The 12,815-nt window shown below is 59.1% G+C and overlaps 2 protein-coding genes across 3 annotated transcripts; both read left to right on the top strand.

The window, feature by feature from the left end:
- The first annotated feature begins 247 nt into the window (after window positions 1–247).
- Window positions 248–7,077, top strand: NAGLU (N-acetyl-alpha-glucosaminidase). The gene is made up of 6 exons (XM_040640590.1): window positions 248–648; window positions 2,147–2,294; window positions 3,065–3,211; window positions 3,396–3,481; window positions 4,448–4,704; window positions 5,629–7,077. Exons 1-6 carry the CDS (start codon window positions 263–265, stop codon window positions 6,837–6,839), a joined length of 2,235 nt encoding a protein of 744 aa, XP_040496524.1. The 5' UTR covers window positions 248–262; the 3' UTR covers window positions 6,840–7,077.
- A 129-nt stretch (window positions 7,078–7,206) lies between these two features.
- Window positions 7,207–9,459, top strand: HSD17B1 (hydroxysteroid 17-beta dehydrogenase 1). Of its 2 annotated transcripts, XM_040640593.1 has the most exons (6): window positions 7,207–7,706; window positions 7,814–7,981; window positions 8,099–8,278; window positions 8,401–8,494; window positions 8,960–9,137; window positions 9,227–9,459. In XM_040640593.1, the coding sequence occupies exons 1-6, from the start codon at window positions 7,610–7,612 to the stop codon at window positions 9,446–9,448; spliced, it is 939 nt and encodes a 312-aa protein (XP_040496527.1). In that variant the 5' UTR covers window positions 7,207–7,609; the 3' UTR covers window positions 9,449–9,459. The 2 variants fall into 2 exon arrangements, with proteins under 2 accessions (XP_040496527.1, XP_040496525.1); XM_040640591.1 differs by having other exon boundaries at window positions 7,814–8,278.
- Window positions 9,460–12,815: the final 3,356 nt, after the last annotated feature.

The raw sequence follows: 12,815 nt of genomic DNA, 5'->3' as shown, positions 1-12,815 counted from the left end.
AGGCGCTTGTGAAGGGCACCGGGTCACAGCCGGTGCTTTTGAAGACACGGGTCACGCGCTCCCGCACCACGTGCGGTCTGAAGACACGCTCCGGGCTCCAGTCGGGGACCCGGAAGCGCGGTCTCTCGGGAGCGGGCTCGTGCGCTAGCTTCTGTGCCACGTGGTCTGAGGCCCACAGCTGATTGGACGCGGGCCGTCCCGCCCCCTAGTCAAGTCGCAATTGATGCCCCGCGGGCCCCGGTCAGCCCGAGACCGCAGGACCATGGAGGCAGCAGCTGTGGCGGCGGTCCTGGGCTTCCTGCTTCTGGCCGCCGCGGGCCGCTCGGCCGGGGACGAGGCCCGGGAGGCGGCGGCCGTGCGGGCGCTGCTGGCCCGGCTGCTGGGGCCCGGGCCGGCGGCCGCCTTCTCGGTGTCGGTGGAGCGCGCCCTGGCGGCCGAGTCCGGCCTGGACACCTATCGCTTGAGCGGCGGCGGCGCCGGGGCGTTGGTGCGGGTGCTCGGCTCCAGCGGCGTCGCCGCCGCCGCGGGGCTGCACCGCTACCTGCGCGACTTCTGCGGCTGCCACGTGGCCTGGTCCGGCTCCCAGCTGCGCCTGCCGGAGCCGCTGCCCGCCGTTCCGGAGGAGCTGACCGAGGCCACGCCCAACAGGTACGGGGCCCGCCGGGTCCCCCGCCCCCTGCGGCCGCCTGCACCTGCCTCCGCCTCCCACCTCCCGCCCCAGGGCGCCAGAGGCCCCTCCCCGCCCCGCGGCAGCTGCTGCAGGGAGACTGAGCGGAGCGCGGGCTTTAGGGTCGCCCTGCCTCTAAAAGCCGTGTGTCCTTGAATAAGTCACTTAGCCTCTCAGAGCCTCAGTGGGCTCATCTGAAAAATGGAAATATAACATCTATCACGCAGTGTTGGTCGTGAGGATTTGCACCGTGACGGGCGTAGAATTTGTGGTGCAGAAAATGCTATTCCTTTCCTTCCACCTTCTCTTGGAAAATGCCCACCGAGGAATGACACCCACCCCCTCACAGCCTCCGTTCTGGCGCTTGTCCCACCGCAGGGAGGTGGTGTGTGCACACACCTGTCTCCACATTAGACTGTGGGGAGAGGGACCCCCCCCCTTCCAGGACAGGGACCAGTGTTGCCATAGAACACTTAAACACTGTGCAGAAGGGGGCTCTAGCAGAGTTGGCTGGAAATGCAGTGTGCTCTCCCAGATAGCTGCCTGGCTACAGCTGGGGGCGCCTCGGACGCTCCCGAACTGATCCGGACAGGCCGAGGCCCCGGACTCGAGGGCCTCAGGCTCCTCCTAAGACGGCTCTTGGCTTTTGGGGGAAAGATTTAAGAGCAAGGCATTTAGAGAAGGGACAAAGGTTTATTAAGTCTGAAAGTAAGAAAGGTGCCACTTCACAAAGTAGCCATCTCTCCTCCCAGATGAGGAAGAGGACACCCCTTTGCCTCTAGAGAAGGGTTTTATAAGTTTTTCAAATTAGCTATCCATATAGGGAGAGGCTTACTTTTTAACTTTGGGCGTTTTAAAGACTTTATTTCTTTGAGAGAGTGACTGAGAGAGCACAAGCAGGGGGAGCGGCAGAGGGAGGGGGAGAAGCAGGCTCCCTGCTGAGCAGGGAGCCCAATGAGGGGTTCAGTCCTAGGACCCTGAGATCATGACCTGAGCCGAAGGCAGATGCTTAACTGACTGAACCACCCAGGTGCCCCTAACTTTGGGTTTAACCTTTAATTTTTCCATTGCTTTAGGGTTGTGATTCGGGTTGTGGAATTACCCATGGGGAGCAATTTTCAGAATGTCCAACCTTTGTGGCTTTTACTACTGGAGGGAGTGGGGTCTTGTAGTTTTCCACGAGTGGGATCTTGTAACTCTTTTTATGACCTGCTGATTTTTAGGGTAAGGGTCAGCCCAAAACCAGAATGGCTTTACTTTGGTCACCTTGTCTCCCGAGCCTCCCTTCCCTCCTGCCTCAGTACTGAGTCCCCGGGCCACCTGGGGTGGGTCCTGGAGTGAAGCAGTAGAGGGGTCACAACTCCTCCCCTTTGGGCTAGATCTGTAGTGGGGGGTTGTTCCAGGGCAGGGGACCCTCGGAGGTTGGGGACGTCCCCTCTGCCCCCAGGGACATGCTGCAGCTCACGCCTCCACCCGCAGGTACCGCTATTACCAGAATGTGTGCACGCACAGCTACTCCTTCGTGTGGTGGGACTGGGCCCGCTGGGAGCGGGAGCTAGACTGGATGGCACTGAATGGCATCAACCTGGCACTGGCCTGGAGCGGCCAGGAGGCCATCTGGCAGCGGGTGCGTGCCCCCCCCCCCACCGCCCCCGTGTCCCTGCCTCCCCGCAGCAAACACAGAGGAGCACTTGCTGGGGCCTGCACGCCAGCACCTCACTAGAAACGCTAAGGAGTCAGGCTCCCCTCTCTCCCACCGCCACAGCTGGTCAGGCTGCCGCTTCCATGGATCCTGTCTCCTCAGCAGCTCTTGATCTGCCTCATCCTCTTTATCCTCATTCATGGCCCCAGTGCAGTCTCTTGCCCCCTCTCCTTGGATGACCCCCCCCCCAAGAGCCTTTGAACAGAACTCCTGGCTCCTAAGTTCCACCAGTGTCCTTTCTCAGATGCAAAGCTGGTGGAGACCTGCTGCCCTCAACACGCAGGAGCTCCCCTCAGTTCCAGGCTTTTCCCCTGCCCTGGGGGCTTCCATGCCTGGGCCCTGAGGGCTCTGGCTGCTGGAGGTGGGAGTGGACTCTTTAGTCTCCCTGCAGAGCTGGCTTCACCCATCATTCTAGCCGGCCTTGTCCCGTGAAGCCTTCTAAGGCCCTTTCCCCGTTTGGCGAGAGCCCCTTGTGCCTCACCTCACCCTTGCAACAAAGCTGACCGATGAGTCAACTCACCTGTTCACAGGTCTGTCTCTCCTGGACTGTGGGCTCCTGGCAAGGGCCACGTTTGTCTTCGTAACTCTGGGGCTCAGCACAGAGAAGAGATGAATGAGTGTAGAGTGAACGCATACATGAACAGAGATGAATGTATTTCTATGTATTTACGTGTGGGGCCCGCCCTCCTCCTCAGGTGTACCTGGCCTTGGGCCTGACCCAGTCAGAGATCGATGAGTACTTCACTGGCCCTGCCTTCCTGGCCTGGGGGCGCATGGGCAACCTGCACAGCTGGGGTGGCCCCCTGCCCCGCTCCTGGCACCTCAAACAGCTTTACCTACAGGTAAAAGGACGGGGAAGGAGAGGGGGCAGAATTGGACAGTGCTACGTGGTCAAGGGCTAAGGAGCGTGGTATTTGGCCAGCCTCGGGGCTCTTAACTAGGCCTTGGGCACTCTGTGTGCCCCGGGGGAGTGAGGGCGTCCCACCTCAGGGCGACGCCCACCACCTTCCACTCCCCTCCTCGCAGCATCGGATCCTGGACCGGATGCGCTCCTTCGGCATGATTCCAGTGTTGCCTGCCTTCGCGGGGCACGTCCCCAAGGCTCTCACCAGGTAGCGTTCCCCCCTTTCCCCCCTACTTGGCTCAGAGAGGGGATTTATTTTTCCCTGCAACATGTGATTTAAAGAAGAACTGAAGCTCTCCATGTAGGCCTGGGCTTGATGCCGGCGCTGCTGTTGTACTCAGGTTACATGACTGCTCTGTGCCTCAGTTTCCTCACTTGTACATATGGCTCGGCACAGTCTTAGCAAATGGTGCCTCTTATTTAGTGGTTCGTAGAGGTGTGCTGGTCCTCTGTCCTTTCTGCTCCTCTGTGCCACTGACCCTTCCTCTCCTATGGCTGGGAAAATTCTTCACGGCCCAGCGGACACCTCCCCTCCTTCAGGGAGCCTTGCTGGGGCGCCCGGCCTTGTTGGCACCTCCTTCGTGCCCATGAGCACCTGCTTCCCACCACCGTCACAAGGCTTAGTGCATGCTGCTGGCCTGGCTGGCCACTCCTTCACCTCTCGGCTGGGTAGCAAGAGCCTCGTTCATACATTCAGCAGACGCTTGTCCTCCCAGGCTCTGTGCTGGGCGCTGCGGCTGCAGCGACAAAGGTGCACTGAGTTCCGCCCCTGCTGGGTGAGAGGTTGGCAGGGGCGCACACTACACTGATGTGGGCGGGAATATATGTGGGTCCCCTTCTCTGTCTAGGCCCCTTCTGCCTGGGGAAGAGGGGCAGCCAGGGCTCAGAGCAGAGGCAGCACTGGGCCAAATCTTGAAAAATGAGTGTTGCTTGTTTCAGCCGGTGGGAGGGGGAGAGAGAGCAGAAGCTCTACAGATGAGGTGAGGTACATAAGCAGGGAGGGAGGAGGAAAGGACTCCAGCCAAGGGCACAGTCTGTGCAAAGGCACGGAGGCACGGGAGACTGGGATGAGTTCCAGGACCTCCAGACAAGCCAGAGAGGCTGGTGATGAATACTGTGTCAGCCTCCAGGCAATGTTTGGACGCCCCCTCCACCCTGCGCCCTCCCCCACTAGGGTGTTCCCTCAGGTCAACATCACCCAGCTGGGCAGCTGGGGACATTTCAACTGCTCCTACTCCTGCTCCTTCCTCCTGGCTCCGGAAGACCCTCTATTCCCTATCATTGGGAGCCTCTTCCTGCGGGAGCTGACCAAAGAGTTTGGCACGGATCACATCTACGGGGCCGACACTTTCAACGAGATGCAGCCCCCCTCCTCGGAGCCTTCCTACCTTGCCACAGCCACGGCCTCTGTCTACCAGGCCATGATCACAGGTTCGGTGCCAGGGGGAGCTGGGAAGGGGAGCCCCCCCTCCCCAGGGACAGGGGCGCAGCAGAGGTCAGTGGGGTGGGAAAAGAGCACTTGACCGTTTACCAAGCACTTGCACACACACCCCATCTCAGTTAACCACACTGCGGTTGGGAGGCGAGCTCTGGAGCCAGGCAGCCTGCTCAAACCCTGGCCTGTGTGACTTGCAACAAATTATCTTCTTCCCAGTGCCTCAGTTGCTTCGTCTGTAAAATGGGGCTACCTCGTAAGCAGAACGATGCCTGGCTCAGAGTAAGTGCCATTAAGTGCTGGCCATTGCAAGCCTTTCAGGTGGGCTCTGCTCCGAGCTGAGGCAGGTAATGCGGGCCAGAGGTTAGGGGTTGTGTTCAAAGCCGGTGGGTGCCCTTCCTGGTGCTCAAGGAACTCAGAGCTCCTTCCTGCCGCTTGCAGGGGAGGGGTAGAGAGGGGTCAGGTCAGTAGTGGCCGGGTGGGGAGGCCTCTGTGTCAGCCAGGAAGGGAGCCCATTGGTTCAGGCTGCCTCGAGAGCACTGGTCCGAGTGTGATCCAGGACCCGTGGCCTCAGCCTCGTCTCAGAGCCTGTCAGGTCTGCACATTGTCCTAAATCGGAATGACTTGGGCTTGGGCCCGGGAATCTGTTTTAACCAGCCTTCTGGGTAATTTCGATGCTTCGTAAAGCTTGACAACACTGGCCTAGAGCTCCCAGCCGGGAGGAGGAGGGGATGGCAAGGGTGTGTGTGATGCAGTGCCCTGTGGGTTGGGGGTTACAGAGGAAGGAGTGTTCCGTGACAGAGTCATTTAACTTCTCTGGACCTCCGTTTCCTCATCCGTAGAATGGGGTGAACGTTCCCCTGCCCTCTCTCCTCTCATCAGTCCTCTTCTCTGTCTCCCTCCCCCTGCCCCAACCACAGTGGACCCTGAGGCTGTGTGGCTGCTCCAAGGCTGGCTCTTCCAGCACCAGCCCGAATTCTGGGGGCCGGCCCAGGTGAGAGCCGTGCTGGGGGCAGTGCCCCATGGCCGCCTCTTGGTTCTGGACCTGTTTGCTGAGAGCCAGCCTGTGTACACCCGAACGGCCTCCTTCCACGGCCAGCCCTTTATCTGGTGCATGCTGCATAACTTTGGGGGCAACCACGGTCTGTTCGGGGCCCTGGAGGCCGTGAACCGGGGTCCTGTGGCTGCCCGCCTCTTCCCCAATTCCACTATGGCAGGCACAGGCATGGCCCCTGAGGGCATCGGCCAGAACGAAATGGTCTACGCCCTCATGGCGGAGCTGGGCTGGCGGAAGGACCCAGTGGCCGATTTGGAGGCCTGGGTGACCAGCTTTGCGGCCCGGCGGTACGGAGTCGCCCACAAGGACACAGAGGCCGCGTGGCGGCTGCTTCTCAGGAGCGTCTACAACTGCTCTGGGGAGGCCTGCAGCGGGCACAATCGCAGCCCTCTGGTCCGGAGGCCGTCCCTCCAGATGGCGACCGCCGTCTGGTACAACCGGTCCGATGTGTTTGAGGCCTGGCGGCTGCTGCTGACAGCCACCCCCACCCTGGCCGCCAGCTCCAGCTTCCGCTACGACCTGCTGGACGTCACCCGCCAGGCGGCCCAGGAGCTGGTCAGCCTGTACTATGAGGAGGCCAGGGCCGCCTACCTGAACAAGGAGCTGGTCCCCCTGCTGAGGGTGGCGGGCCGCCTGGTCTACGAGCTTCTGCCCGCGCTGGACAAAGTGCTGGCTAGTGACCGCCGCTTCCTGCTGGGCAGCTGGCTGGAGCAGGCCCGGGCGGCCGCCGTCAGCGAGGCCGAGGCCCGTTTCTACGAGCAGAACGGCCGCTACCAGCTGACCCTGTGGGGGCCCGAGGGCAACATCCTGGACTATGCCAACAAGCAGCTGGCCGGGCTGGTGGCTGACTACTACGCCCCCCGCTGGGGGCTCTTCATGGAGATGCTGGTGGAGAGCCTGGCCCAGGGCCTTCCCTTCCAGCAGCACCAGTTCGACAAGAATGCCTTCCAGCTGGAGCAGGCTTTCGTCTTCAGCACACAGAGGTATCCCAGCCAGCCCCAGGGGGACACTGTGGACCTGGCCAAGAAGCTCTTCCTCAAATATTACCCCCGGTTGGTGGCTGGCTCCTTGTGACCCATGAACCACCCCTGGGTGGCCATCTTCCCAAATTCCAGGCCTGGGCGGGTTGCCAGGGCCTGGAGCTAGACGGGCATCCCAGGAGGGCCCCAGGCCTGGGCAAAGGAACTCTAAGACCCGCCGGAGGATCAGGCCTGGGAAATTGGGACGGAGGTGAGCTGCCCTCCTCCACCACCCCAAATTTGGGATCAAAGTACTGTTTTAATACAACTTAATAAACTGGTGAACCACCTGGGCCTGTCTGTCAGAATGTCACTACCGTGATGCCTGGGAGGACTCGGGGCTAGAGGACGGACCCAGTGTGAGGCTGTTTTTCCCTGCGCCCTTGCTTCGGCCTCCCCATTTCTGATACTAACACCCGACCTTGGAACCGGGAATGCCCTCCCAAAACGTTTACTTTCACACCCTCAGCAGCAAACTTTGGAACTTATAATTGTCCCTATGGGACAGAGGCACACCCAGGGGAAGATGTGCCCAGGGCACTCAGTGCCCACACGAGAGCCCACATCTCCTGTTGCAAAACTTTGCCCTACCTCTGACGAGCCACTGAAGAAGGGGTATTCCAAGCAGTGGCGTCATCTCCGCCTTGACCAGGAGCGGGCTGGGGAGAGTAGGCCCCAGACCCGAAGGAGGACTCAACCTTGAGATTAGGCTGGAGACACAACAAGGGGTGGGGACCCCAAGGGCGGGGGCGGGGCAAAGCAGGTGATAATCTAGCTCGGAGACCTGAGCCTTGCACTCCCGGGCCTCTCCCCACTTGTCGCCTCATGGAACGCACGGTCGTGCTCATCACCGGCTGCTCCTCAGGCATTGGCCTGCACCTGGCCCTGCGTCTGGCATCCGACCCCTCCCGGAGCTTCAAAGGTATATGAGGGGCTAGGGTGGAGAGAAAGGAGCAGCCCCTGGTCCAAGGGCACCCAGGTAGGGGTAAGCAGGGAATTCAGATCCTCCGTTTCTTTCCGAATCTCCAGTGTATGCCACGCTGCGGGACCTGGGGGCGCAGGGCCCTCTGTGGGAGGCGGCCCGGTCCCGAGGGTGCCCTCCTGACTCCCTGGAGACGTTGCAGCTAGATGTGAGGGACGCAGATTCTGTGGCCGCTGCCCGGGCACGCGTGACCGAGGGCCGCGTGGACGTGCTGGGTGAGCCCCCCACAACACGTGTGCAGGAGCCTGTCTGGCGCTGTGTCCAAACCAAAATGCCCCCGGGAACACAAAGAGGACAGAGAGGCAGGCAGGGTCTGACTTCTCTCCCCTCAGTGTGTAATGCGGGGCGGGGCCTGCTCGGGCCGCTGGAGATGCATGCGGCTGGCACCGTGGGGTCCGTGCTGGACGTGAACGTGGCCGGGACGGTGCGGACACTGCAGGCCTTCCTGCCGGACATGAAGCGCCGCCGCTCGGGACGCGTATTGGTGACCGGGAGCATGGGCGGCTTGATGGGTGCGTGGAATGGGGCGGGGCGAGCGGGAGGGGCGGGGCCTGGCGGCAGTGCCACGGGCTGCAGTGGGCTCCGGGTGGAGACCCTCCTAGATGCGCCTCCAAAGCCTCTTCTCTCCTCGAAGGGCTGCCGTTCAACGCCGTTTACTGCGCCAGCAAGTTCGCAATCGAAGGTCTATGTGAGAGTCTGGCGGTTCTGCTGCCGCCCTTCGGGGTCCAGTGAGTTACCGCCCCGGCCCCGGAACCCCTGACCCCTGACTTTGGGAACTCTAGCCCCCTGTCCTGTTGGAGCCTCTCTCAGGCGGTCTCCCTGGCCCCTCCCCACTGCGGCTCCCATTGACGGTGTGCCAGGGCTCTGCACGGGTTATCGCACCTGTGCTGCCATCCCGCTGGGAAGCTCCGGCCCCGAAGAGGTTAGGTGACTGGCCCAAGGCCACACAGTAAGGGAGCCAGCCAGGTTGGAATTCTGATGCAAATCTCCCTCACACCCCCAAATGGCTGTGGGGCGGGGGAGAGGCAGGGATGGTTTTCGCGCAGCAAACCGCTTTTCAAAGGCTCTGGTTACCTCGGCGCCTGTCGCGGGCTTACAGACCCTCGTCCCGCCCGCCTCCCCCTTCCCGGCGGCGGTGCTGGGGTCCTGCCCGCTGGCTGCGCCCCCGCGCACTCGCCGCTCTGCGCCCGCAGCGTGAGCCTCATAGAGTGCGGCCCGGTGCGCACCGCCTTCCTGGAGAAGCTGGAGAGCGTCCCGGGCGGGGCGCTGGACGGCGCGGACGCCGAGACCCGCGACCTCTTCTCCCGCTACCAGCGCCATTTGGAGCGGATCTTCCGCGAGGCGGCGCAGGACCCGGAGGAGGTGACCGAGGTAGGCGCCGGGCGGGGGCCGGAAAGCAGGGACGGCGCGCGGGGGGCAGCGGCCAGCCCCGGCCAGTGCGCCTCCTCTCGCCGCTGCAGGTCTTCCTGGCCGCGCTGCGCGCCCCGCGCCCGGCGCTGCGCTACTTCAGCACCGAGAGCTTCCTGCCCCTGGCGCACCTGCGCCTGGCCGACCCCAGCGGCTGCAGCTACGTTGCCGCCATGCACCGCGCGGTGTTCGCCGACGAGCCCGCGGAGGAGGAGAGCGCCGCGGCCCCGGGCGGCCCCGAGCTCCGCGCTCCTCCCGCCGCCGCCCCGCAATAAACGCTTGACCCGCCGCTGTCTGCCGCTCTCTCCTTGGTGCCCCAGGGTCTCGCGATTCTGGGGGACGGAGCCAGGCTGCTGGCTGCACCGCACCTGGGCGACAAGTGGCGCGTGCTGCGGGTGGGTGATCTGGAAAGATCGTGCTTAGCCCCGGTTATAGCTATGCGTAAACCGAGGCTCAGAAAGAAGAAGGAGCTAGCCCCGCCGAAGGACAGGGTGGAGAGTGGTCCCTGGATTCCCAAGGGATGTCTGCAGCAGTTTAGTGGGCCCGGGAAGGGGGAGAGTCGGGTTGTGACTTGGCCCCCACTAGTCATGGGACCTCAGGCAAAGCCCTTATCTTCTCTGAGTCTGTTTTCTTATCTGTAAAATGGGCATAAGACCTATGTCACGGAGTGTATGAACGATTAATTGAGGTAATGTCTGGAAGTGCTGGGATGGAGGTCTTAATAGCAGGCACCGCTGTTATTACTACTCCTAGTGGTGTTACTGTTGTAATCGTGTTCCTGTGTGGAAGCCAGATGTGTAAAGAAGAAACAAGGCTAAGCGAGTCAAAAGGATACAGCTCCACTCCTCCTCCTCTGTGCCCCTGCCCTAGACAAAACTCAGCTGGAGGGATCCCCACCAGCCCAGAAGCTGCCACTCACCTGGAGGTTCAGCTCAGGATCCAGACCAGGCTGTCTGCCCAGTGGGCTGTCCTTCCTGAAGCCAGGGGAAGGGCCTGCAGGGTTGTGGGGCCAATCTCCCTCTAGGTTGCTGGAGGAGGGGTGGAGAACAGGTGCAGACTAGGCCATGAAGTTGCAGGCAGAGGAAGGACAGAGGTGGCCAGGAGATGGGGCCGGGGAAGGAAATGACCATTTGGAGTGGGCAGGGGCCTGCAGAGAACTTGGGAAGCTGGACTAGAGAGGAAGCTGCTGGGGTTTTGTGGGGGGGAGGTATGGCATCTTGGCCTGCTGCTTCCTCCAGGTAATGGTCTTCTCTGGGCCGTTGACTGCTGGCCGCTTCTGCTCCTGGGACAGGGGACCTCAGCCAGGGGGATCCCTATCCTCCTGCCCTGCTGGCCCAGATGGTTCTGCTGTCCCTTCAGGATCCAGAAAGGCCACAGGAAGGGGAAAGGGCCAAGGTGGCATGAATTGCTGAGACCTGCTCTCAGAGCCCAGCTCCCCTCCCCCAGGCTGCTCTTTTGCACCCCTGTGTGAGTGTGTATGGCTTGTGTGTGTGTGCTCACAAGGTCACCCCTGGGGGTGCAGACACAATGATGAGAAAGGCAAAATGTGACCCCTCCAAAAATCACATTCATACTTTTTTTTTAAAGATTTTATTTTTAAGTAATCTCTACACCCAATGTGGGGTTCGAACCCACAACCCCGAGATCAAGAGTCCCATGCTCCACCGACTGAGCCCGCCAGATGCCTCAGTTACATTCATACTCTTATAGTCTCAGGCAGTCCCATGACTTTGAAGACCATTTATATCCCGATGAGCCCCACCTAAGTCTTCAGTGTCCCCAACTCCACTGTTTCCTACAAACTCCAGACATACATCTCCAACTCCCTACTCAGCATCTCTTCTCGACACCTAATAAACTTAATGTGTCCGAATGCCAAGTCCATCCCAGCCCTCCCACTGCTCCTGCCCGTCTACCACACTTCAACATATGACAACTCCATTCTTCTTTCTCACTCATCCCTCAACCAGTTTATCAGCAAATACCTTCAGTCTTCAAAGCAGATTTGGAAATCACCCTGGTCTATGCAGGCACCATCACCTCATCTGGATTATTGCAGTAGTTTCCTAATTGGTTTCCCTGATGCCACCCGTGCCCACCAATAGTAAAATTTCCACAGAGCAGCCAGAATAGTCCTTTAAAAATGAAAGTTATTTCATGCCTGTGCTTAAAACATCTACTGTGGTTTTCTAAGTAAAATCCAAGACTTTTCCCCAAGACCTCCAACACATTCTTTGATCTGGCCCCCACCTTCTGACCTTACCTCTCACCACTTCTCATTATCTGATTCAGCCCTACTGGCTTTCTGCCCCAGAACTTTTGAACTGGCTCTTCCTCTGTCCCGTTCACTTTCCCTAATCTCTGAATCTTCTCTTCCTTTAGGTCTTTGCTATTTCCCTGGACAACCTTATCTAAAATAGCATTCCCTTCCCTCCACTGTAGTCCCCTTACTTTGTTTTATTTTTCTTCATAGCACTTATCACTAGATGTGTTATAGATTGACTTGCTGACTTTATTGTTATACATTTATTTATAACTTTCACCACCCCATCCCAAGACACACAGGAATCTAAGCTCCAGGGGAGACCCTTTGTTTTGTTCACTGGGTGATCGTTGTACCTAGAACCATTCCTGATCATGGGAGACACAAATCCACATTTACTAAATAAAAACGACTGTTGGTTCACAACCTGGGCAGTTCCCTGGGTGAAATCTGAAACCGGCCCCTGTACACAGAGGGCAAGGAAAGATGAAAGAAAGAAGCAGACCACTCCAAGTTGGTAGGTGGTGGGTTTAATAAGCAAGTGAACTGACATACGAGACTTGTCCTGGGTGGCCGCAAGACAAGTAGATCGCCGCACTTACCCACCAGAATCTTAAAAAGTTTATATAGAAGCCTTCAGTAGGTTCGGTCACATGTAATATGCAGATGGTCTCAACAACATTGCGCTCTCAAGGCTCCCACTGTGGGAATAGGGGGCGGAGCGTATACTCTGACAGAGGACGGGGCGAGGAGCCTACAATTGCCTAGGTCCAGCTTGAGAGTCAACCGGCAGTCACATTTTCTTGATGATCTCCTCCAACAGTGACTCTGTGTGGGGCTGTGCTCAGATGTTTCAATGTGCTTCCTGAGACTCTGCAGTTTGTTTCTTCATTTTGGGTCCTCTCTTTTAAAATCCAACCTAAGGGGGCGCCTGGGTGGCTCAGTCCCTTAAGAGTCTGCCTTCGGCTCAAGTCATGATCCCAGGGTCCTGGGATCAAGCCCCCATTAGGCTCCCTGCTCTTGGAGAGTCTGCTTCTCCTTCTCCCCCTGCCTGCTTCTCCCCCCGATTATTCTCTTTCTCACTCTGTCAAATAAATAAAAAAATCTTAAAAAAAAAAAATCCAACCTAAGGTGTCTCCTGCCAGAAGCTTGGCCTCAGTGCCTTCGTGGCTCTATAACTCTTCCAATCCTGGACTCCAGGGGCAGATCCAGGCTCTGTGGGGCCAAAGGCTTATACACCTTCGGGACACCTCTTTATTTATTTTTTAATATTTTATTTTTTATTATGTTCAGTTAGCCAACATATAGTACATCATTAGTTTTTGATGTAGTGTTCAACGATTCATTATTTGAGTATAACACCCAGTGCTCATTGCAAC

This window comes from Ursus maritimus, unplaced genomic scaffold (genome assembly GCF_017311325.1).
Source record: "Ursus maritimus isolate PB19 unplaced genomic scaffold, ASM1731132v1 scaffold_24, whole genome shotgun sequence".
In the NCBI taxonomy this organism is placed as follows: Eukaryota; Metazoa; Chordata; class Mammalia; order Carnivora; family Ursidae; genus Ursus; species Ursus maritimus.
This window is presented reverse-complemented; position numbering and strand designations above follow the sequence as displayed.

Bases quoted from the DNA above. Each gene is read 5' to 3' on its own strand.
- NAGLU (XM_040640590.1), top strand. From the start codon at position 263: ATGGAGGCAGCAGCTGTGGCGGCGGTCCTGGGCTTCCTGCTTCTGGCC. The intron at 649-2,146 runs GTACGGGGCCCG...CTCCACCCGCAG, and splicing joins ACCGAGGCCACGCCCAACAG to GTACCGCTATTACCAGAATG. The intron at 3,482-4,447 runs GTAGCGTTCCCC...CTCCCCCACTAG, and splicing joins GTCCCCAAGGCTCTCACCAG to GGTGTTCCCTCAGGTCAACA.
- HSD17B1 (XM_040640591.1), top strand. From the start codon at position 7,610: ATGGAACGCACGGTCGTGCTCATCACCGGCTGCTCCTCAGGCATTGGC. The intron at 8,495-8,959 runs GTGAGTTACCGC...CTGCGCCCGCAG, and splicing joins CTGCCGCCCTTCGGGGTCCA to CGTGAGCCTCATAGAGTGCG. The intron at 9,138-9,226 runs GTAGGCGCCGGG...TCGCCGCTGCAG, and splicing joins ACCCGGAGGAGGTGACCGAG to GTCTTCCTGGCCGCGCTGCG.